The following is a 24,675-nucleotide window of genomic DNA, read 5'->3' as shown; positions in this document are numbered from 1 at the left end:
CCGCAGCTCTCCAAGTGGCCTCTGTGACGTGTGCTGCTGCGTAATGCCAAGGGCTGAGGGGAAGTGAACGAGGGAATGTTGAACAACTAATGAAACACAGCTTTCTGCACCCAGTCAGTGCTGCTCCACTGCCGCCTGCTTTCATAATGTAACTCCCCGTGTTAGCGTTTAATGTTTTGATTAAACAATAATGTAATGGCTCTGCTCGGAGAAAATTCTTAAAGGGAGCTGTGACGAGGAAATATTCTGCATTTTTGTCTGAAAAATGACAATCAATCGATTATCAAAATAGTTCCAACTATGCCGATCATTACAGCTTTAGTCAGTTTCCCTGTGTGGAATAATATCCAGGAGTCCAACTTTCCGTTGTGCTGAGCTGCAGCTGTGCAGAATCCCAGCAGATACTTAAAACTGAGAAACACGGTTTACGCAGCGAACATTTTCTGAGCACCGCATTAGTCTTCACCAGTAAGACTTTTCTAATTAATGACACAACAGTGGACGATGCATAAATGTGTGTCTTTCGCTTATTGTTATATCTTCATTTGGGCTCCGACATCATTCACTTCAGCTGGTGTTGCACTTAGATTATTTCTGCGTATGTTTGTGTGTGACATTAGATAGAACTCTAAATTTTTGGAATGTGTGTCTTTTTTGCTAAGTGTGTGTGTGTGTGTGTGTGTGTGTGTGTGTGTGTGTGTATGTGTGTGTCTGATGCAGATGGGGTTATGGGAAGAGGGCCAGAACACACAATTGCTCCATTGAGCTGACTCACACCCCCCAAGTGTCTCTCTCTCTCTCTCTCTCTCGCTCTCTCTCACACTAACATACACACACACACACACACACACACACACACACATACACACACACACCCTGGTGAGACTTGTCACAGTTTGCTCAGTGAAGTCTGACTTCTCAACTGAGTGAAGTCGATGAGACCTCGGAGTTGAAGTCTTGTGGATTTTACAAACACCCCCTCCTCTTTCTGTTGTTCTCCCTCTTTTCTCTCCTTTTTCTCTCGTGTAGAGGTTTTATTATTTTAAAGTTACACAGAGACTAATGAGCTCCTCCACATGTTAAAAGCAGAGCAGGCATTTCCTACAGCCTGTGTGTGTCTGAGATACTTCTGTTGTATTTTTGATAACTTCCCCTCCTGTCACACCTTATTAAACATCAGAAAGCTAGACAGACGGACAGCATCTCCTTCCTCTGTGTATGTCACAGTAGAGGGTGAAAGCCTGAACACTTATTCTCTCTCCCAGTCCTCGCTCTGTCCTCCTTCATACGGTTAGCATGGATTTAAAAAAATGCCTTTAATTGTACTAATGTGTTTGCACTGAAGTAAACAGGCTGTGAGTTTCACCAAATGATTTGACAGCTAAATTACAGCTGGATGAAGGGTGTCAATGCCATGCATTGTTTTTTCCTTTTTTGGAGTAGTTTACATTTGCAGAAATATGTGTAGAGAAATTATCTGGCTCATTCCACACAGAGGAACAGATTGATTTGTATTATTTGGCTCATCAATAGGCTCTTTGTGATTGTAACAAGTTGTAAGTTGTAACATGTACGTCCCGTAAAATAATGACATCAGCGAAAACTGTCTATATGTTATTGTTTTTTTAGAAATCAGTCACAAGTAACACAGGAATTAAGTGTTTAAATGTGATTTCTGAAGGCCTAGGATAAAAGGCTTCCTAACGATATAGCATGTTTATTGTTTGTTTTTAATTTCGGATGAAAGACTGCACGATTTAAATCCATAGCGTTGTATTTATACCCGAGGGGGACGAAAGAAGGAAGAGGAGGGTAATTGAGTAAAAGAAGTGTTGGATGATGGCTGATGAGTGGGAGGTTGTATGTGAAGGAGGAGAAACAGGGAGGAGATGCAACCTTATGAAAAAGGAGGAGAAGAGAGATGAGATCAAAATTAAGTTAGGAGACATTGGAAGGAGGGGGTGCTTGCAGGCTAAAAGTTCACTCACATGTAATTTGACAGTTTTATTCTGCCACAGAGGCACAAAAACAGCTTAAACTTAAACACTGCATTGCTGCAAAATCTGTGCTGGGATGCAAAAAAACCAAACTAACAAACAAACGAAAACCAGCTCCAAATGCCAAAAACCCTCCATCTGCATCCTCTCCACCTCATGAAACCTCGCTCTTCTCGTGTGTGCGTGCGTGCGTGCTTGCGTGTGTGCGTGCATGCATGCGTGCGTGTGTGTTGCCAGAGGAGTGCTGTGATTAAAGAGGGGAAAAAAAAGAGTTGTTCCAGATTCTTTCTTCTCCCGATTAAGAGAAGTTGAGAGAGGACGGCATCACCACAGGCGACCTGAAACACTGATATTATCACAATGTGAATGTCTGCGCGCTCGTTTGGTCTCTTGCAGATGAAGATGTCATGTTTTTGTAGAAAACACATACCGTACCGTGGTTCTCCGCTAATATGCTGAGCTGTCCTCCAGCAGACTTTTCAAAGCGCTCATAATTTCTCATGGTTGGCTATGAGACACTTCCTCATTCACATCTACAAAGGCCTGGTTTATAAACTAGAAGAACTTCAAAGTTCAGGAACTGCAACAAAAAAATCCCTTGAATGAGTTTGCAATTTGAATTGGTTTTCTTGAACTGTGACGATTAGGCAAATTAGGAGAAGCAAATTTGAAAAGTGGGGTTTCTGTGTGTTTGATTTGTTTTTAGGGTAGACACTTTCCCCTCTTTGGTAAATTGTTTGTGCGTGTTCTTGCTATCAGCTTTAGTGTTAAACTAGTGCTAATTAGCTAGCTAGCTAACACGCCAAACTAAGAAGATGAACACAGTAAACGTGGGCTCTTTCCCTAAGAAATAATAACTTAATTTATATAGCATTCTTTTAAAGGCAGAGTTTACCAAGTGCTTTGATAGGAAAAGCAAAGCAAAAGCAGAGTATTCAGGTCAGTTTAACAGCAGAGCTAAACAACCGGGCCAAGAAGAGGAAGATATGATTAAGAAGAAATCAGGTGATGTTAAATACTTAAGGTGATTAGTTTCCCATGCGCCACATTTGTGATGATTATCTGAGCAGTCAGGCGGGTTATATACGACATCCTCTCATTTAGAGAGATGATAAAAGTGAAATGATTTGTTATACCATTTAAGTTTTGATAAAGCCCCTCTTGTGTATCCAGAGAGACTGTGGTTTCCCTCTGAAACAACCAGTGCTGTGTGATATTTTTGTGACGTTTCACTCTTTTCACTCCTCAAGGAGGTCAAAGGTCAGACTCTGCTCCTGAGCACCACACCTGGAGCTGATCTGGGCCCAGCTTCAGTCCGGCCCCTGCTCCCTCTCACCCTATCACTCATGAGGTTAATGTGTATTAATATTCATAATAATATAACAGAATCAGAATCAGAAGGAATTTCCTTTGGTGTATAAACAAGATACAGTTTCAAATGAAAGAGCTAGGCAGTAATGTGCAAAGGTATTTTTACAGTATTAAAAATAATAAGAATATGCAACACAGAAATTAAAATAAAACTTTACTAAACTTAATACCAAGCTCTTTTATTTATTTATTTATTGTTAAAAAATCCAATTAAACATTTTCTAGACTAAACAAGGGTTTGTTTGATCCTTAATACAATGTGACAAGCTCTTATTCTGTCATGTGTGCACGGAAATTGTCTATCAAATGTCTTGATTTTTGTTTGCGCTAAGGCAACTTATGACTTTCCGTTTGGAATTTGTAACTGTGAGGTATTTGGCCTCTTCGGAGAAAAGAGTACTCTCTAATCGATGCGGAATCAGATATGACGGCTTGAAGAATGACAGGAAACTGGAGTGAGAGGGGAGGGGGGGCATGCAGTGAAGGGCCGTAGGTGGGATTCGAACCCTGTTCAGGACTTTTTTAGGGCCAATGCCAATACCGATTTTTTCCCCCATCAGCCTTAGCCTTGAGCTCCCTCAATTTACATGATAAAAATTACACAAATCAAAGTCAGAGTCCGTTTTATTGTCAATTCTGCAATATGTGCCAGACGTCTAGAGGAATCGACCCATGGTGCAACAGTATAAATTTATATATACAAATGTTACGAGTTTCAAATAAAAAAAGGGAACATTTATTGAACATAAAAAAGGCGTCTCTGGGCGCCTGGTGGCTTTCTGTGTTTCCAGCAACATGGAGCTGCCTGTGGACACCTGTCTGTAAATAATGCAGGGAAGAAAATATCGGTAAACGCAGCAGCTCGCAATGGCCGATGCTGATACACGTAAAAATGCAAATATCGGCCGATAATATCAGTATTTAAAACCCACTTCCACAGCCTGCTTATTTGTTTGGAATGTCACTACCCTCCACATGAACATGCAAACGGAGAGAGCGAGAGTGAGAGTGGGTGTAGGGGGAGGGTGTAGGTCTGATCAGAGCTGGGCTCTGGACTCTTGTGTCTTGCTTCAGGACACTTCAGCAGGACAGACCTTGGCTGTCTCAGCTCACTAACAGCACTCGCCGCTCTAGGCCGGTCACGCTGCTTTTGGTCACATTAACGCACGGGAGACACATTAGATATAATTTTTGAACTAAAGCAGGAGATGTGGAGCATAATGTTTCCGTTTATTTCTTTTCTCTAGCCATGCTGCTGACATTGCTCTAGCTCGCTCTGGGCCAACTGAGATATCTCAGCAGCTGCTGGATGGATTGCTGTGGTATTTATTTTGCGCTTTCAAGTTCCCCAGAGGATGAATCCTAATGAGTTGGTAATCCCCTGACTTTTCTTCTAGTGCCAACATGAAGCTGAGAGTTGTTTTTTAGTGAAATGTCTCAACACATCTTCATGAAATCTGATGCAGGCATACATGTCATATTTCAGGGTGAATTGTAATAACTCCCCTGAGTCTTCATCTAGTGCCACCACTGGGGTCAACATTTTGATTTAACCAATACCAGCAAACTGAAAACATTCTCCTCATCCTCAGCTGCCCTTTGTGTTTAGTGCTAATTATCATGTGAACATGCTAAACTAACATGGTAAACTATTAAACCTACTTAGCACTGGCATGACAGTAATGCCACTGTAAGAATTCAGCCATCAGTACAGACTCTCAGGCTGCTAGCGTGGCTGTAGACTCTTAGTTTTGTGTAGAAATAAATGAGTTTAATTTACTTTACTAATTAATTTAATTTAGTTTAGCAGGGACTTTTCACAGAAAAACAGAAGGCGCTGACCTGTTTTCAAGATAAATTCCCTGGGTACAAATACAAGATGTAACAGTGCAATGCAAAACAGAGTGACAAATTTAATTTAGGCAGGATTTTAAATAATGAAAACCCTCATCAGCATACTGTATCATCACTGTGTGCTGCTGTCCTCCAGTGTTTCACTGCCTCCTCTCTTTCTGCTGCTCTTGATGCCTGATGCCCTGTCCTCTACTGTTGTCTCCTGCAGGGATTTTGTCACAGAGCAAATCAGTCCTTTGACACGGCTCGTTGTATCAGATGGTTTCATCTGGATTTACGCTGTGAAATCAAAACTAGGTTTGGCCTGAATATACGGCAGAATAGAAAATTCCTACATCAGCTTTTATTTCATCAGTAAGGGTAAAGGGCTAGGGAATGCTTTGTCATCGAGTGTCCTCACAAAGATAGATGTGCGAGTGTGGGTATGTTTGTGTTGGTGAATCATTAATCTATCAGTGGATGTTATCAGATTACTGTGGATTATACTCTGACTATTAAAGGCTTGACCAAGACTGCAACACACACACACACACACACGCACACGCACACGCACACGCACACACACGCGCATATGCACACACTCTGTGACCAGTCTGACACACTAATGCATGAGCTCACAAACTCCTACATACACAAATATGAGCTGACATGTGTCACTCGCACGCACACATGCTCCTGGTCTGATCTGTTGGGGGTTTGAAGTCCATCCTGTTCTCAGAGATCAGGTGAGATGGCTGCGTAGATCCTTGAGTTTGATAATAAAAAGGTTTATTTTTGCTTTTAATTGTTCCTGTGAAATGTGAACATGAATGGACTAAAAATAGACCTGAAATCTAAACTGATGTTAAATATACATGGATTCTGATGGTTTATAGATTGTGGCTTTTCTGTTTCTATAAATTCTTAAAAGATTTGAGTATGTGTGTTTTGCCTTTTTACTGAAAGGGCTTTAAATATCTTTCCAGACATTTCTCAGAGGAGGAGTTGAGAGGAGGAGCACTCTGTTCGCTCCAGAGTTCACATGAAGTCGTGAGACGGGGAGCGAGAGGTGTGTTCAGTTCAATCAGGAAATTGCTGTTTTTGAAGTGTGCAGCAGGCAGATATAGGCTCTTTTGACATCTCACTGAAATTTGAATATCAAAATGAATTGTAGTTCGTTGACTGCAGGTGCTTTGACATACAGCATGTGCCTGTCACATATTAATGAGTGTTGTTTACGACCTGTCTGGCGTCAATTTCTCACTGGCCCTTTTTAGTTTTCTTTCACCCTGTGCTACAGCATGACACTAAAAGCCCCAAAAGTGTCTCTTTGCAGTATAAACTCTTTATTTCACAGAGTGCGGTGAAATGCTTGATGCTGCCCTACATAAACCAACAACAAAGCCAGAGATAAACACATACTTCAGGGACACGAACACCCACGGGAGTTGTTAGGTGGCTCAAACCATGGAAACAAACCAACCGCCACAGGAGAAAAATCCTGAAAAGGCGGATTAAACAAGTCTAAAAGATAACCAAATAAAACAAAAATGGAGCAATACCTCACACCGATATTTAAAAACCACGCCTGCCATGCCATTATAACATTATCTTTTATTGCAGATGAGCATTTATGAGATTAATTTCAGCTCTTCTCTCGCTGACCAGAGAGCTGGACAGAAACTGGCTTCACACCACAGTGACAGACGACTCGACTGTCCTCCTCTGAATGAGCCCAGTGTGTGTTTGTGTGTGTTGGTTTTTTTTTGTTGTTTTTTTAATTCAATGTGTGTATAAAGTGTTTCTTTTTACCTCTATGTGTCACGGCCATCTGTCAGACGACAGACTAAGCAAACTGCTGCCAAACCAAAGTGAGGCAGCAGAAGAGGGAAGGGCGAAGTGAGAGACAAAAGATGTAAAAGACAGAAAGGAGGAGAAAGATACAAACAGGGAAGGACTAAAAAGGGAGAACAGGGGAAAAGAAAAACAAGTGTATGTCCAGAGCCAGGCTAGCCAGCTGCTGGCTTGTGCTTTATATTTACTGCACAGACACGAGAATGGTATCAGTCGTCTCATTTATCACTGTGAAAAAACAATTAAGGCTTATTTCCCAATATGTCGAACTATTCCTTTAAACGCAGATGGGTTGGTCATGCTAACTCATGCTGATGCTTTCAGACATAACTGAAAAAATTCGGAAAACTGGACGTTAAGGTGTTTCAGTCGCTCAAAACCACATGCTTTCTTCAGTTTCTTTAGCTCTGCCTGCAGCTGGCACACTGACATGTGTGTTGTTTGGAGCTTTTTGTGTGCACACAGTTTCAATCGATCACGTTTGTGTTTGGAGGAGAGGCAGGTTCGGGCTGGGGCCATTATCACTAAGAGGTTTTTTGAAGCCATTCATGTGATGGGAGTTATAAAAATAGCTCTCAGACATCTGCTCTCTACTTACCATTTTAAATCACATTTCAATCAGTCAAATTTATTTATGGCACCGGTCCTTAAAGCACTGCGTCGTCCTCATCATCCATCTTATGTCGTCTTTCTCGCCGCGATCTGCGAAGGACCGCATCTCTTATAAATCACTGGGGGATTCAGACGGGAAGCAAACGCTGCCTTCGTGTGCTATGAAAAAGATGATCCTTTCCACTTGTGAACTGGAAATTACCACTGCGATGTGTTCAAGTGTGTTTGTTGTCGTAGTGAAAATGAAACATGGCGAACCGACAGATCCTGACCTGTTTCTTTGGGAAACTCCTTTTAAACTGCCTAATCCATCAGCTACAGCAAAAAGAGGATTTATCAAAACACAAACGGTAATAATATGCTGTATTTTTTATAGTTCATGAATAGTAGATTTTTTAAAGGACAAAAGAGATGGCTAATATTTCTGTTTTAGCTACATAAGCCTGGTCTATATTAATCTGAAGCACATAACTTTACCTACCAGCTCAAAAACAGTGTTGTTGTAATAAAGTAAACACTTGCGAGTCTTCACTCCGCCATGTTGAAAAGGTCAAAGGTTATCTCATCTCGGCAACTTGTGTATCAAAAATATTCTATGAGCTTCTCACGGGGGGTATTCATGTGCAAATTTCCACATTGGCTTTTGGTATTTACCATGTTTACCCCCACATTCTCTCTGCTTTGTCGTTTTTCACTGTGTTGAATTTCTAGTGCATGTCTCTCTATCACCTACTCACATTTCCCCTTCTGTCCTCACCTGTCTGTCCATTTAAATCAAAAGAAGTTAAATGATGAATTTCTGCAGTTGGATTGAGTAAACGTGGAATGTAGAACTACTGTCATACCATAAAGATCTGGCGTTTAAGCACAGCAGGGAAAATCACTTTATCTACTTCAGTTTTCTTCCTGAGCGAAAGGGCGTGGGACTTGAGACAGATTTTGAATTCCCAAATGAAATTATGAAATTTTTGACATATTAAAATTATGTTTCAAATCAAGAAAAAAAAATAAAAAAATTGGCGTGGTTCCTCCAGGAAGTGTCTCAACACTACAAGTTCAACAGGCTGTTGGCTGCTTGTTCAGCCAGCTGTTTGTCATTTAAATACTCTTCTTATAAATTGATTGTAAATTGAGAACAGCTGCTCAAACTCGTCCCTCTGAGAAGTCTTTTGTTAGACTGTCAGCAAGTTACACAGAGCTGCTGTGATGAAAGTAAGATGGAAGTGCTAAATACCCATCATTCAGAGTGTGAAAGTATGGCTTAACTATCAGTTTAGACATTAATGCTAAATTAAAATGATGCAGTGCTCACATTTGGCTGATATGCTTCTTTAACACAAGATATGCAGACTTTTCAAACACAGGTGTTACTAATATCAGTAATACATTTAGGCGTGTCACCTTCAGGGTTGCTAATATAGCCCTTTTTCCATGCGAGGCATTTTTAAATGTAACAAAACCGCAGGTGTGAACAGTAAAATTAATGAAGGCTAAATTCCATTTAGCTTAGTGCGAGGAAACACAGATGGATCCTCTGTGGAGAAGGATGTGACGTGACCTCCACATGACAGATATAGCTGTGCAGCATGGCATAATAGAATAGCCTTTATTATCATTGTATTGGGAGTGCTACACCTTTTAATACATTTAAAAGACAATTTAAGAACAATTAAAACAATTAAAAGGGGCACAAAAATACATGAATACAAGAATAAATAAGCTATGTACAGCACAGTACATTGCAAAAGAGGAGAATGTAGAGAAGTGGTTGCATTGCTGTGATTATTAAATAGTAATAATAAATAGTATTGCACCTTGGAACAATATTGCATGACTCTTCCTCGTGCATCTCTCTCACATCCTTGCTGGGAGGAGCTAAGATGATTTTAAGAGACACACGAGTGTAGTGGGGGGGTGGAGGTTGTTGAAACCATGAATCTTCTTAGATGGTCTGTTCTTCGGTTAGGGCTGCAGGCCTCATCTGTAAAGCGCTGAAGGCGTATGTGTATGCACCTGATGTCTTTGCAGTCTATTTTGTTTTCTCCTTGTTGCACATGATGCTTTGCGGAGGTGTGTTTCTATATGCAGAGGAAGCTTGACGAGGACATGAAAGATATGATCAACTTGATCTGATAGATAAACACACCTTAGCTGACTACATTTATCAGTGAGTCATGTGTGTTAAGCATCTCACACTCTTGTTAAGGGTCGTGTTATGCTTCCAGCCTGAAAAGTTTGTCAAAATCACAGCACAGTGAAACATTGGGATGTGAGTGTGCTGTACTTGCTACCGCTCGTTTAGTGACACCCTAAATGGTGAAAATGCATGAATGTCAAAGAGGGAAATGGGTTCCTCTCTATCTGATAAGACATAAAGCTGAAAGATTTTATAATCAGCTCAAAATGCAGAGTTGACCGTAAAATGTCACAAAAGACTAAACAGCCCAACGGAGCAAAAGTCTTTGTCACATTTGGAGCTTTATTTCACTTGAAAACATGACCTGTTTTTTTCCCCTCAGAGCCTGTCAAACTGTGTTTCTGCAGAGAGTATTCTGCCAGCTTTAGTCTTCATCCTACACTGAGCATTACCATCTGACTGTGCACACACTCCGCTGTCATGAACACATATAGAAATTGATTTTATGTAGGTTTTTATAGCAGTTGTGGGTGTTGGACAATGTAATCTTATTTCAGTCACTAAAAAATGTGTATAGTTTCAGAGCAGATTTTGGCACTGTTCCCAGTAGATGAATAGAAAAGCTGTCACAGAGAACAGAAAATAACGGCAGCCCTAAACAACATAGAAATTGCGTGAAGATCCTTTTTGTACGCTTCATCGCTTCTCTCCGGGATAGAACTTAACTGTCGAATAGTGTCTGTGGTGGTCTCTAACTGTCATTGGCTGTCCTGAGGCCGTAAAGCCAGTCAATCAATAAAGCATTTGGGTGAGGCTGACGGTGAAAGGGAACTACAGAGCAAATAATAGAGCTGGACAATAGTTTTCTGAAGTCAAGGGCAACGGACTGGACAGGGAATGAATGGCACAAATGACCGTGCCGCCCCAGTGTATCGATCTGGTGGGTTCTAATGGTAAAGGGACGGACACAAGGAGGGATGGCTCGGTCATCTGTCTATTAGTGTAAATGGTGAGGGCATGAACTGTGCTTTCTTAACGCGCCAGTGGAGTGAATGAATGAGTGGATGGGAGGAAACGGATGGAAATGGACGAAATAGTGACTGAGTGAATGACTTTGCCTGCTTCCAGACTTCTGAATCGCACACATCATCTGATTTGTCATGATTCGAATGGTGAATGAAGTGAAACAAAATGGCGATTTAGTCTGATTAGCAAGCTGTGGATGACTGAAGGAGTGAAGGAGTGAACTGATGACTGAATGGAATGAAAAGTGCATGAGTGAACAAATTCATTAAGCCAGATGACATTTTTGGTTGTTTGTCATCGTAGGACGACAGCTGAAGCAGACTCTGGTTCATGAATCACTTTTTCATCTTTTACTGGATGAAGTGTTTAGAAATATTTGTTCTCCTCTGGGTTTGGAATGAAATGAAGGTGCAAGTCGAGCTGTGTTGGTATCATGTCTGATTCAAGCTGATAATGCACTTTCCTCCTGCACTGTAAAACCGTTTTAGCTGGTTAAAGTTCAATAAACTTATTATAATCAATGACTGTGTGTCAGTAACACCGAGTAACGGTTTTGCTTTCCATTTCCATTTTCTTTAGCCTTGTATTGTAGTCATTATTAGAAAAAGAGAAACCGCAAGTTTCCATCATGTTTGTCTTCTAGGAAACGGGGTCAACAAACTTGTGTGTTTACATTCAGTTAATGACTAAAGATCGGTTGAATTAATTCAATTCCTGTGTGACAATCCTCACAGTGCTGCACATTTTTCAGTCCCTCTGCTGCTACTTGTTCATTTGTTTTCAGAATAAACTGTGTGTATCCATGCTAATATGTGTGTGTGTTTGTTTTGTTTGTTCCAGGATGATTGGGGCTCCAGTGACACGCCCAGTCGGAGCAAAGCTCACATGTCTGACGACAAGACTCACAGCCTGGAGACTCTGGCACCAGGTAGGAAACTTCACTACCCATCATGCACTACCACCACACTATGATAAGAGTGCTTCTTCAAGGGCCTCCGTGCTCAAAGAAATGTGAAGACTGCGTATTAACAGAATATGACAGAATATCTACATACAGTTTACAGAGAGTCGTTTCAGACGGGACTAGTTTTACCTGAGGTACTTTTTCCGGACCATTTTACAGAAGGTGAAAATCGCCGTCATTTTTACTGACATTCTCTGGAATAATTACTGACATGGCGCATTCAGACAGGACTAAAACCCCTGGTAAAGATTTCCATACCCCACGTCCCCACATTAAACTAATCCCGTCCCAATAAAGCTAAAGTCAGAATATTTGTCCGGGATCTCCCTGGTGGTATGCAGAGAGTTCAGTATCTTTTTGTTTCTGCTAAAGGAGACTGTACACCACAGGGATTTATCCAGGAAGTATTCCACATCATGTCTCCGAAACCAAAACCATTTCCTTTTTGAAACGAGTTAATACACAGTGGTGTAGTTTTATAGCCAGTAGAACATGAACACCCTCAGCCTCCTTAACCTTACCATGTTTCAAGAGAGAGAGGGAGAAGACAATTAAACACTGCCGGCAGCGTGATGCAAAATGTCAAATGCTATCCAAAATAATTCAAGTATCCATTTTAATCTCGCCGCAAAACCCAGCTATGCGTCTCCACCCAGGCTTTTGAGAAACATTGTTTGAGTCGGACGGAGCAGATCTTTAGAGTCACGGCAGAAGGAGCTTCTGAGCTGCGATTTCTCATTCAGCTCTCGCCCGCAGCACGACTCAAAGCAGCCGCCCCCTCCTTCACGAGCCTGTGACCTGGGAAAGCTGAACACACACTCCCTTATCTGATTTAGCGGTGGAAACGGAATCCAATTTGAATGTTGAAGTGGGGGCATTTCAACTTGAGGGTGACTTTACACGATTACGCCAATGGCAGTGTATCACAACATCGCCCGCAACACACAAACGAGGAAAGGAGCAGGAAGAGGAGGGAAAGTGGAAAGGAAAAGGGAGAAGTAGGAGAGTGAAGGATGAAAAAAAAGACGGATGATAAACTAATGAAAGAACTTAGGGGCAGGTGCTCTTTCTAATTGAAATATCCACCAGAATAAATGTGTCCCTCCGGTTTCTACTGTGCACCCTCCTTAAAACATTTAATTCAAAAAGCTGGCACTTGATGATCACCTTCATTGTAAAACCTCTAAAACATGGTAAAGCTTATCACAAAGAATATTGGAGGAGTGGTTTTTGTCAGAGTGCATATGTCGTCATCTTTATTGAGGAAAAGTTTTCTGATCGCGTTAGTGTCGAATCAGACACCTGTTAAACTCACGCATTTTTTCACCTGAACCATGAATGCTGTTGACATCTCAGTTAAATATAAACATCCTGAGTCGTGCCCTCTTGGCCTTACAAATACTAGTTTAACAAAACAAAAAAATAAAGTCAAGGCCTGCTTACTAACTTTTTCCAGAGATATCAACCACAAGTTCAACTCACAAAATATTGAATTTAACCATTTATGTTTTCAAGGCTTGTGCCTGAATTTAAATATACTCCTTGAAAAATGCTTGATTATCAACATAATTTGGTGTTTCATCCCCACAGTTTCTCATGTAAACCTGAAACCTTTACTATTTAAAATGAAACGATCCTGTCGTCATATCTTAGGTTTTTCTGCTCCCAGAATGCATACATGTCCTCTATCCTTTCACAATTTATTCATACTGATGACTTAGATGTGGGGATAAAGGCTTTAAGAGTCTGGAAATTGTTGGTTTAGTTACCTTGAAAGTGTTTGATTTTTACTCTTATTTCTTCCTTAAAGATTCATTGTTTGACAGTTTTTCAAGCCTTTATTATAAGGGACAAACAGGAAATGGGGTGAGAGAGAGGGGGGGAGACATGCAGCAAAGGGCCGCAGGTCGGAGTTGAACCAGGGTTCGCTGCCTCGAGGACCTTCAGCCTCTTTACGTGGGGCGACTGCTCTAACCACTGCGTCACCGGCCGCTCCATACTCTGATTCCTAAGCATCATTCACTTGAACTTCCACATTGGGTCTTGTGATGGTAACTGAACCAACTCCATATAGAAAGCCCTGAAAAAGGCAACAGATGGACCAGACGAACGAAATCCAAAGTGGTTATAGTTGTTCCTGCTGTCAGGGAGAGTAGGGCGAGGCGAAACTATTCAACCGTCTGACAAGCACTTCTGATATACAGAGTCTATTTGCCTATTAAGATGAAATCCTCAGATTGCTTTTTTTCTACATAACCATTGGCCTCAAAACCAAAGATATACAGTTGTTTAAAATGAAATCAAATCCTCACTTTTTGAGAAACTGGAAGCAGATAATGGTTTTAAAGATTAATTAATTAACTATTCAAAAACTCTGTATAGTAGTGGAAGTAAAATAAATCCACTTTAAAGAGTAACTGCACCCCCTGAAAATCATGTTTTCGCTGACCTCCAGTCAGACCTTGCTGCAGGGATGTACTGTAGAAGTGGACTCCAGGACATCAGTGTTGCCTCATAGGTGTGAAGGATCTAACCCTAACCCTCATCACATCTTACCACGTCCTTCAATGACCGTGGGTGTGAAACACTTTTGTTCAGCCTTTAAGTCCCCTGGTCTGCTCTGATTGGTCAGCGTTTCTGGGTCTTCTGCATCTGCGCTCTTAGCCTCTCTGCACATTCACTACAGCCGGGGGATAAGTGCACTGTAGCGATACTTTCTACCTTTATTAGTGTAATTGTGAAATCACAACCGCATAGAAGTCCTGACGGCTCGTTTAAAGCCGCAGTTTCTGAGCTGTGTGTATTTCTCTGTGGATTGACTTTCACAGTATTTTTGAACCTCCTCGAGCTGCTTTATAATCAAAAAAGGCATGGAAATCTCACTTTGTTGAATATAGGACCTTTATGTTTTTATTTGGATCCTTTTTCAGGAGTGAATCGAACAAGACGTGTGTGTGCACATTGAGCGTTGGTGTTGGTGGGCGGAGAGTTCGGGGCTCAGTACTGATCGAGGTTGAGTCTTGCCTGCCAGTTACCATCATTTTGAAACACGACAACGTCAAGGGAGTTCCAGAAAGTGTTGCAACAAACAAAAACAAGTTGTCAGCAGCTGAGGGAGAGTGAAAACTGTTCAGACCAACACAGACCACACCTTTCAACTGGTACAGACAGGAACAACAAGCTGCCCAGCTCGGTCTAAATGGGTGTACTCGCTAAAGAGAGTATTGGTGAAATGACACTGCTGGATGAGTAATCCCTGGACAGTTAATGTGCTTTGATTGGTTCAAAAAGAGGATTGAAGGAGAGAGTGTAAGATAAAGATTTTCAAAGTCTTAGCTTAGGATTCACACAGTGAGATGTTGAAACATTAATTTCATGACATTAATTACTTGCTGCCACTAAACATAGATATCAGCAAGGACATCACACGCTCTGACACGCACGGCGGTGTCTCGGAGGCGCCGATATACAGTCGCAGGCAGATCATTGCAAGCTTTAGCTAATTAGCATGCCAGACGCATTCGCATGCTGTCAGGGCAGACGCACGCACACACATTCTCCTCGCCAGGCTCTGTTTCTCTCTGTCGGTCTGTCTGTCTGTCCGTCATACACACACTCATCCATACTGAGAGATAGTGTAATCTCACGCTGCCATATGCTTAACACAAGTCATTAGCATAGCAGCTGCACCAGGCTAATTAGTTGCATTATTATTCGTGTGTGTCTGTGTCTCAGTAGTCAGAGATAAACTGTGAAATTAAACATGACAACTTTCTCTGTTTAGTGTGCTGTGATCTCCATAATCTGGTCAGACAGACACAATGTGCTCCGAGTATGTGTGTACGGGGGGGGGGATTATTTTAGGCTGCAATAAATTACTACTTTCACAAATTCACTCAGATTGCTTTCTAACTCGGTGCACTGCATAATAAAAGTCATTTTGTGTTTCTATCTGTTTCAAAATAGTCTGTCCTTGTCTCTTGAATTCTGTTCTGCATACTTTCGCATTTAAACGTCAGCTTTCGTCAGTGCCATGTTGCCGCCTTGTCAAGCAGCAGCTTGAAGCAGCGAGGTTTTCTTGCTGTCAGTCATGAAGGAGTCTTGCATCAGCCGGGCTGCTGCCTACATTTCATATTCCCACTGATGTATAATCCCATTCATTCCTGAGACACATTTTCAGCCTTTGTGGAGGTTTAAACTTCATGTTTGCTGGCGGCTTTTTTACTTTTGGATATGCTGTGTTTATTTAATGTGTATTTCACCAGAGTCGCATTGAGAATGTGTTTCTTATTTAAACTCCTGGACGTACTGTGTGTTCTCTGCTGATTTAGTGCTTATCTGAAAGTCAAAACATAAAAAAAATACATTTGAAATTACTTATTTTTCCACCAGTTTGGGCTTTATGTGCCTATTTAACAATACAGTCTTAAAATATGCATAAATTAATCCCGTAACCTTTCAACTTCATGGTCAATATCATAGTACAGCAGTATTGTACTGTCCACCCAACACCTTGTTCGCATTTTCCAAAATATCAAGGTCATTTTGCTCATGGAGTCTGTTTTTTTTTTTTATTTGAAGTTTAGAAATGTCTGGAATTTTTGAGTCTTTCCACCCTTCATCTCTGTTAAACCCTGAATGTGGCAAAAAACACAAACAAGCAGAAATGGTTTGTCCTCCTCTAGACGTTAATTGGACGTTAACTAGGCGTGTGCTTAACGTGTGTCTCTAGGTAAGGTGCGCTGGCAGGATTTCGACCAGGATCTGTACGTTGGTGCCACGGTAGTCAGACCGGGTCAGGATCCGTACGCCAGGAACAAGTTCAATCAGGTGGAGAGCGACAAACTCCGCATGGACAGAGCTGTGCCTGATACGAGACATGACCAGTATGTATATCTTCTATTACACACACTATCTGTCTGCGTCATTACTTTATTTTTGCATGCATTATTTGCAGGGATTGTGTGTGTACATAGTGTCCTTTGTTGTCTGTAGTTTTGACTAATTGGTACTAGACTTGATAAGATCTTCTGGAACCTCCCTCTATTGTGGTCTATCAGATGAAAGCAGGAAGTGGCAGCAGAGCAGACACGCACCGTTCACCATCAGCTCCATTTATAACACAGACCTCTGGTAATGGCTGTCTATTGTGCTGCTTGTTAAATGAACAGAAATAAACCATGTCGCAATATCTACTGGATCCTTTTATTAGACTAATGGGTAACACTAAATATGAAGATCACATTTATAGTGCATAATGAGGGCATTCATTGTGAATTATAAGCATTTAGAGTGCTTTCTGACTACACTTATAATGCTTTGAGATGCACCAGATCAACAGTCGTGAATCATTATAGATGTGGGACATGGGCCAAACTAAAAAGTACACCTCAAATACATTTTTCTCAAAGATGGTTTCTGTTGATGTAGGTAGTTTATATCACGCTGACGTGTTCATGCTTCATGAAAGTTTTGGTTTTAATTAGTCATTTTAAGCTATAAAAATGTCACAATTGACAGCTGTGATCGACTTGTGATTGGTCAGGTGGGTGTGTGGACATCACTTCGATGAACTGACTCTACCGCTCAATCGCTACTACGCAGACTCTGGTTGCCAACATGGCAGTGTCTGTATCCAATGACAGTTTGGCTTCACTTCTGAACAGCAATAGCAAGAGGATCCGTGTCGTCCATCTTTATTTACAGTCTTAACATTCAGCTGTGAGGACTCGCTGTGTGTTAAAATGCAGCATATCATCTTGACAATGCATGAAAATGCGTTATACTTGAATCCCAAAATTGAATCGAGAATGTTAAGGCTGTTAATTTAAGGCATTCACTAATTCATTCAGAATTTTTCTTTAGGCGCTGAGGAAATTAACAAGTGGTCCAGACACACCAGGGGAAAATTAACCCTGCTCGTACAGCAGTATGTCATGGTCATCACTTTGGGGGTTTGTTCCTGTCTAGATGCCACACTGTTTGATTCAAAGACTATATTTTATAAAATTGGTGGTCTGGCTGCGCTAATATATTAATCTGACTCTAACAGCCAGAGCCATTAGTCCACTAAAAGAGCAGAGATGTGTCTCCTATTGATCTGGTAGTGTGTCATCTGCACAGCAAGCTGCAGCTACTGATTTGTGAAGGTTTTCCAGAAGAAGAAAAAAAACAGCCCAGGGTTTTTTTTCTCCAGGCCAGGACCACTTCGTCAATGCTTTCAACACAACATCAAAATAACTTATAAGGATAAGCTCTGTGATGTTTCTTACAAATAATCAGTAATACCTTTAGACTTATTTCAATAAATCATCAGTTTTCTACGGATGATTGCAATATGTCGACACCGTCTGCACTTTGTAAACAGCTGCTTCATCTTTGATTCAGAAACTTCTGTTTGCGATTTGTATCATGAGTATCATCATTAATATAATATGATGTATTGCAAAATAATATTTATTCTATGCGTTTACAGATAACGTTGAGAAGAAACCACACAAGTCAACTAAAGATATATACACTAAAATAAGTAGACTAAATATTTACTGCAGCTAGTCATTTTCAGTAAAATATTGAGCTTTCAATGAGATTTTCTTCAGAAACTATCTGCTAAACAATCGAACAGCCCTTACATGTAAGAACACAGACTTATATTAAGATATTATTTATAGAAAACTGAAAAGCATGTCAGATGGTTTCATGATGATAAAAAAAAAGTTGCTTTATTTATTCATATTGTTCTTCTTTAGTGGTGAGCAATCCCATAGTTTAACGTCCATTACAGCCTCCTACCCATGGATGCATTCTCTTCCACCGAATGCATTACTGCAGTGCATTGTGGGTGATATCAACCTCTGGAGTGACTCGTTGTTCACTCAATCACTCAGCCCTCGGAAGGTCCATCCCACAAGTTCACATAATTTCAGACCATTGGAACGAGACTTATGATGGCGAAAGGGATTCCCCTGAGGAAAAGTTAAAGAGGGCGCGTTGAATCACTATTGAAAGGCAACACAAGACTGATGCCGGTTTCGCTCTAACAGATGTGATACAGGCACAAAAGGGCCGCACAGACAATTCAATATACAGTATACTGTTCTCTTGAAGCTGTTCATGCTGATCTGATCTGGTATGTGTTTAAGCCTCCAAGGCCTACCTTTCTCTGTTTAAGTCTTTTAAATTATAGGTGAAGGTTGACTACCTGAAACAAGATTGTGGATTCCTTCTAATCCCCTCATTTCACACTCATGTGAGGTATAGTGTGTGCAGGGCATTACGAGAGGATTTCTTCATCCTTCCTTTGGCTCCTTGACTCATGTAGCGTCCTATTACCCATGTTCCTCACTTTTAAGTCGCAGCAGATTTGTCTCTGTTGGACAAGCACACATGTACACAATCTCAAGGGAGTTTTGCCCTGTGGTCGACAAAAACACACAGTCAACCCTGCGTGTGTTTGTGTGTGTCTGTGTGTACTGAAGCATGTTTATTGTGTTGATGTATCCAGAATATGTTTGGGGAGCATTTTCCGCTCGCAGCTTTGCTCACACGTTCAGCTGTGCGGTCATGTGTGTAGGAGTGTTGCATTTGTGCTACAAACATAGGCATGTATGCTTTTGTTTTTTAATGTTCGTATGTATGTGTATGTAGTTGCAGACATAAACAATGGAAGTCAGACCTGCCTGCCTCCAGCGTCGTCATCACATTCCACAATGAAGCTCGCTCTGCTCTGCTGCGGACTGTGGTCAGGTAGGTGAATGGTGTGTGTGCTGTCAACTTAAAAAAAATCTATTTTGATTCATAGGCTTTTTTAAAAATACCTTTTATCTTCCTATAAATTCCCTCTCTTTCTCTGTTAAGTGTCCTGAAGAAAAGTCCTAATCACTTGGTCAAAGAGATCATTCTGGTTGACGACTACAGTGATAACCGTGAGTAATGCACGCAAATAAATTATATAAAAAAAAAAAAAAAAAACTAATAAGATCAGTGTATAAATGTGTGTTTTGTGTGTGTGCTTCAGCGGAGGACGGAGCGTTGCTGGGGAAGATTGAAAAAGTGCGCGTGTTGAGAAACGACCGCAGAGAAGGTAGTTAGAAGAAGAGGAGAAGAAAGTGTCATATAATTTTAAAAGAAAAACACCTCAGTGCTGTTTTCTAAATGTGTTTTTTGTAACCGATGTTTCCCTCAGGACTGATGCGTTCGAGGGTTCGCGGTGCAGATGCCGCCACGGCACCCGTCCTCACCTTCTTGGACTCTCACTGCGAATGTAACGACCACTGGCTGGAGCCGCTACTGGAGAGAGTGGCCGAGGTACACACACACACACACACACACACACACACACACACACACACACACATAGAAGAAAGTAAAACATAAACAAGTCCAAGCTGAAAAACATTACAAGGACACTAGATTATTTTGTGTTGTGTTGTTAAGAGAGACACTGTGGCTCAGAGGTTGAAGAGCGTCAAATTATATTAACCCATGTTTCAGGGTGGAAGCTTCGTGAAGAGTCAGTATTTTAATGATGTGCTCTGTTCCAGTGCTTGAAATTGCTTCACAATGGTGATAATACTTGTAGGGGAATTATTCTTTTCCTTTCCTCTTTCACAAAGAGGTCAGAGGTCAGCTACAAAGAAGCACCCCTGGAGCTAATGGTCAGTCTTGTTAACATTCACCTGAAAAACAATGAGCGCATGACTTCAATGACACAGAAATGTTTGGTCTGGATAGAAGCACATTTTCACAGCTCTAAAAATCCATTTTTCCTTTTCAGATTCAGATAACTTTATTGTCTTACTACTTTTTTAGATTTGCATAAAATTGAAATCTGTCTTTGGCACTGGCATTTAAGACAACACGCAACAATACCAACCAGTTATGCCTCTTAAAATCCTAAAGTGACTAAGTGTCAACAGTAAAAGGGAGTGGATTGTTCTTGCACTGGCATGTAAGTCCATCAAAACAACACAACAAGGCATGATACTCAGCAGTTTAACAATACGTACATGACCATTAAAATAAGTGATGGAGTTGGTTGCTGAGTGTCGTAAAAAGCAGCCTCAATGGTCTGACATGGTTAAAAATGTCTTCAGTCGGAAATTTTATAAGCCAGTGATTTAGATCAGAATTTTCCCTAATGTGGTGTGTGAACTTTATTTAGTTCAGAAAAGAGAGTAATCCTCCTTCAGACAATGGCAGTCAGGTTTTATTCCCAGTGTCAGAACAGAACAGTTGTATAGAGAACCAGTTTTCTACCAGGTTTAATTGAAAAAGACGGACCTCTCACTGCGAGCTATAAAAGGAAAATCAGAGAAAACAACTCCATTACAGATTAACAATGTGTTGATATTTAAAGTGAAGTCCTTTAGTAGTGACTTGAGAGGGAAGTACACTGTGTTCTTTAAATATTTATCTGATATAACTGAAAAAAAGTCTGATTCTGCATTTGATCCTCCCAAACGAGGCATTCTGTCATTCCCCAGTAAATAAACGCCTGGAGCCAGGTCTTAAACATTTAATTGACTTTGCTTTTCTTTGCTTTAGAAGTACCTCTAAATAATGAATCACTCAATACAAAACAGAAGGAAACACACAATCTGTGTGGGTGAAACCTCATGTGTCCTATCAAAGATCATCAACCCAAAATAAATAAAGTTGCTCGGCCCTGGAGGCTCTTTGTCTTTCTAGCCACATGAGCAATCTTTTCTCAGAACTACTGCATCATGTGTCTCTGTGGGAGTGATGCAGTAAATAAAAGACAGAGCCGCTTCACTTTCTGTTCTACTTCATACAGACAGTGATAAACTAAATATAGAACAGAAACTCAACACATGAATCATTGGTGTTGAGGGTAATATTTTAAACAAAACATGGTAAGCTTGGACTTGTAAATATTTATTTATAAGATGAATTTCCTGTTATTCGAGTTTGTGCAGAGCTGAATAAAGTTCTTATTAATTATTTTGTCTCTGTCCTTCTGTCTCAGGACAAAAGCAGAGTAGTTTCTCCTATCATTGATGTCATCAACATGGACAACTTCCAGTACGTAGGAGCCTCGGCCGATCTGAAAGGAGGTACAGTACACAAGTAGAGAGGTACAGAAACACTTGTGGTTCCATACTAGCAGCATTAATGCTTGTTGTTTGGCTTCCTGTGCTATACTTCATAAAGGTTTTTTTCATTTAAAGGTCAAGATCAATGATCGATGTCTTTTTTTATTTTAAAGCAGGTTAAAGTGCTATATAAATACAGTGAAAGTATTAAAGCAATCAATCCATGGAGAAATGAACACAGCCGTATTCAGAAACTGTGACTTTAAACGAGCTCTCAGGACTTCTGTACGGTTGTGATGTCACAACCACACTATACTGTATATAGGAAGAAAGTGCTGTTACAGTCATTATCCAACTGCAGTGAGGGTACAGAGACGCTGAGAGTGCAGACAGTAGGACATGAAAACGCTGACCAGTCAGAGCAAACTGGGATTTTTCCAGGAGGGGGTCTTAAAGAGACAGGCGCTAAAATGGAACATTTAAGCATGTAAACATGTTCTACACGAAACCATAGACTGTATAAAAAATGGAAGCAGCCTCTCTGTCGAGGTTCGTTCTCTCAACTTGATCCAATCGTACTCTCCTACAGGAGTAGACTTTGACTCCGCCTCATTTCCTATCATCAAAAAAGGGCATTGATGTGACGTTGGGGGGAGGGAGATACGTCCATCTGGCGGATGTATACCTCTGAGTAGAAGCGACGGCCAGGGGCTAGGTCAAGAGGCTGTGGCCCTTGTTATTCATAAACTTTATCCTCCAATAAATAAAAACTAGCCTGGTAAAAAACATCCACCCCCTCAGTGCTGTCTTGGAGATATGACCTAAACATACAAACTAGCATGGTCTTTTGTACCAGGCCTGAAATAGGTTTAATTATGCTGTTAAAACGCCCTGTTCAATAGGAAATTGCTCTATTATAAAACCTGCACCTTCATACTGATAATGTGACTAATATATCCCATCCTTTGCTCTCTCGTATTAGTATATAGTGTATAATTGGAAGACTGTTAAATACATTGTCAGGTTTAGCGGTTTTACTCTGGGCTTAACACATACTGACAGGTGAAATCAGGCAGCTGCGGCTGTATCCATTCAACTGATCTGAACCCACCAAATCTCATTAAGACTGCTACTTAACCCCAACTAATGGTCATAATGGTGTTGTCCTTTCATCCTCTATTTGTGCGTGTGTGTATGTCGGTAGGTTTTGACTGGAATTTGGTGTTCAAATGGGATTACATGACACTGGAGCAGAGACGAGCCAGACAAGGCAACCCCATCGCCCCCATTAAGTAAGATGGACACACTCCTACAATCCACTCAAGTGATAACGCAGGATGCACGCACTTTTGTTTTCTATTTTTCACTAACTACTAATCTCGCTCTTTTCCCCGTTCCACCCGACCGCCCCTGCAGGACTCCAATGATAGCAGGAGGTCTGTTCGTCATGGATAAGGACTACTTTGAGCTACTGGGAAAGTATGACATGATGATGGATGTATGGGGAGGAGAAAACCTCGGTGAGTGCCTCTAAAGAGCAAATGCAAATTCAGTACAGGCACGGTGGAGCATGAAGTCAGTCGAATCCCAGTAGACAGGTGATTTTGTTGAGGAGATGAAAGTATGACAAAGTAATTGATGTCAGAGGAAAAGAAAATCTAGGTAAGTGAAGGAAACAATAACCAATAGAGCGTGATTAAGGTTAGAAAGCAAAGCCGCAGGTAGAAAACATAAAGTACTGTCAGCATTTACCCTCAATACCCTTTGCTGCTGTAATGTGTCTCATTCCCTCAATATCAGCCTCTGGAGGTGAAAGACATGTCAGGAGCTTTGCCAGAGGCATTCAAGAAATAGTTTGACTTCTGCAGCTTTTCTTGTGAGAGTTTGATGAGGCGATACAGTTGTAGTAGAAGTATATAAAGATAAAGTGACCGTTTAAAGGTATATAAAGATAAAGTGACGGTTTAAAGGTAAAGTGACATGTGACAAGCTCAAGAGTTTAAAGGTCTTGTGGTCTGCAGGATAATATGCTAACCCTAAGCGACTGCTGGTTATAGCTTCACATTTAACGTACAGATACGGTCGATATCGATCTTCTCATCTCAAGAAAGTTAATACATTGTAAGCGTATTTTCCCAAACGGTCAAACAGTCAAATTTGCAGTTTATGTCCATCATAAACGCTTGTAAAATCTGCACTGTCTCTTGACATTTGGTACTAAAGTAGCACTGATGATGTGTCTCTAACCTGGCGTTTCTGAGCCAAGAACACGATAAAGAGCAAAAAATCCTTCAGTGATTTGGTGGTTATATCCGGGTAGGAGAGTCATTACAGTGTTATTAATATATATTTAGTTATTTTTGGCCTTTTTCCCCTTTTATTTCAGCAGTACAACTGAAGAGCGATAGAAAAGGGGGGAGACAGAGAGGGTGTGACACACAGCAGAAGGCCACGTTCTGCAGCTATATAGGGCGCAGAATTAGAGACCACCCAAGAAACTGTGTTAATGTGATAATTATCATAGTCGGTACCAAGTGAAAATAACCGTAGTGCGCACAGTAGAGATCATTTGCAAACACAATGAGATAATAACAGCTGTGTTTCCCTGTTGCTTTTGTCTGAATTCAGTTGGGAAATCCTCAAGAATAAACAGAATGATTCATGCTTCTCGAGGTGGTGCAATGATTCAGAGCTGGGTTGGCAATTCAGAAACTGGTTTACTTGTGTTTTGTTTACACAACACTTATTCAAACACAGACAAGCTTGGGGAGGAAGTACATTAATATCCACCCTCTGGGAACATTAATGAAGTGGGGACGTCCTGAG

General features: G+C 40.9%; 1 protein-coding gene across 1 annotated transcript in view; it reads left to right on the top strand.

Annotated features, from left to right (window-relative positions):
* Nucleotides 1-24,675, top strand: part of galnt2 (UDP-N-acetyl-alpha-D-galactosamine:polypeptide N-acetylgalactosaminyltransferase 2) — a 55,938-nt gene that overhangs the window by 19,403 nt on the left and 11,860 nt on the right. Inside the window, exons 2-10 of the mRNA XM_083914993.1 lie at nt 11,671-11,758; nt 16,527-16,680; nt 19,442-19,540; nt 19,652-19,719; nt 19,812-19,877; nt 19,980-20,101; nt 21,783-21,870; nt 23,054-23,141; nt 23,266-23,369. Coding sequence (XP_083771119.1) covers nt 11,671-11,758; nt 16,527-16,680; nt 19,442-19,540; nt 19,652-19,719; nt 19,812-19,877; nt 19,980-20,101; nt 21,783-21,870; nt 23,054-23,141; nt 23,266-23,369 — 877 coding nt within the window. The remainder of the gene's footprint in view (nt 1-11,670; nt 11,759-16,526; nt 16,681-19,441; nt 19,541-19,651; nt 19,720-19,811; nt 19,878-19,979; nt 20,102-21,782; nt 21,871-23,053; nt 23,142-23,265; nt 23,370-24,675) is intronic.

This window comes from Echiichthys vipera (genome assembly GCF_963691815.1).
Source record: "Echiichthys vipera genome assembly, chromosome: 1".
Taxonomy (NCBI): domain Eukaryota; kingdom Metazoa; phylum Chordata; class Actinopteri; order Perciformes; family Trachinidae; genus Echiichthys; species Echiichthys vipera.
Note: the sequence above shows the minus strand (reverse complement) of the source record. Positions and strands in the feature narration are given on the sequence as shown.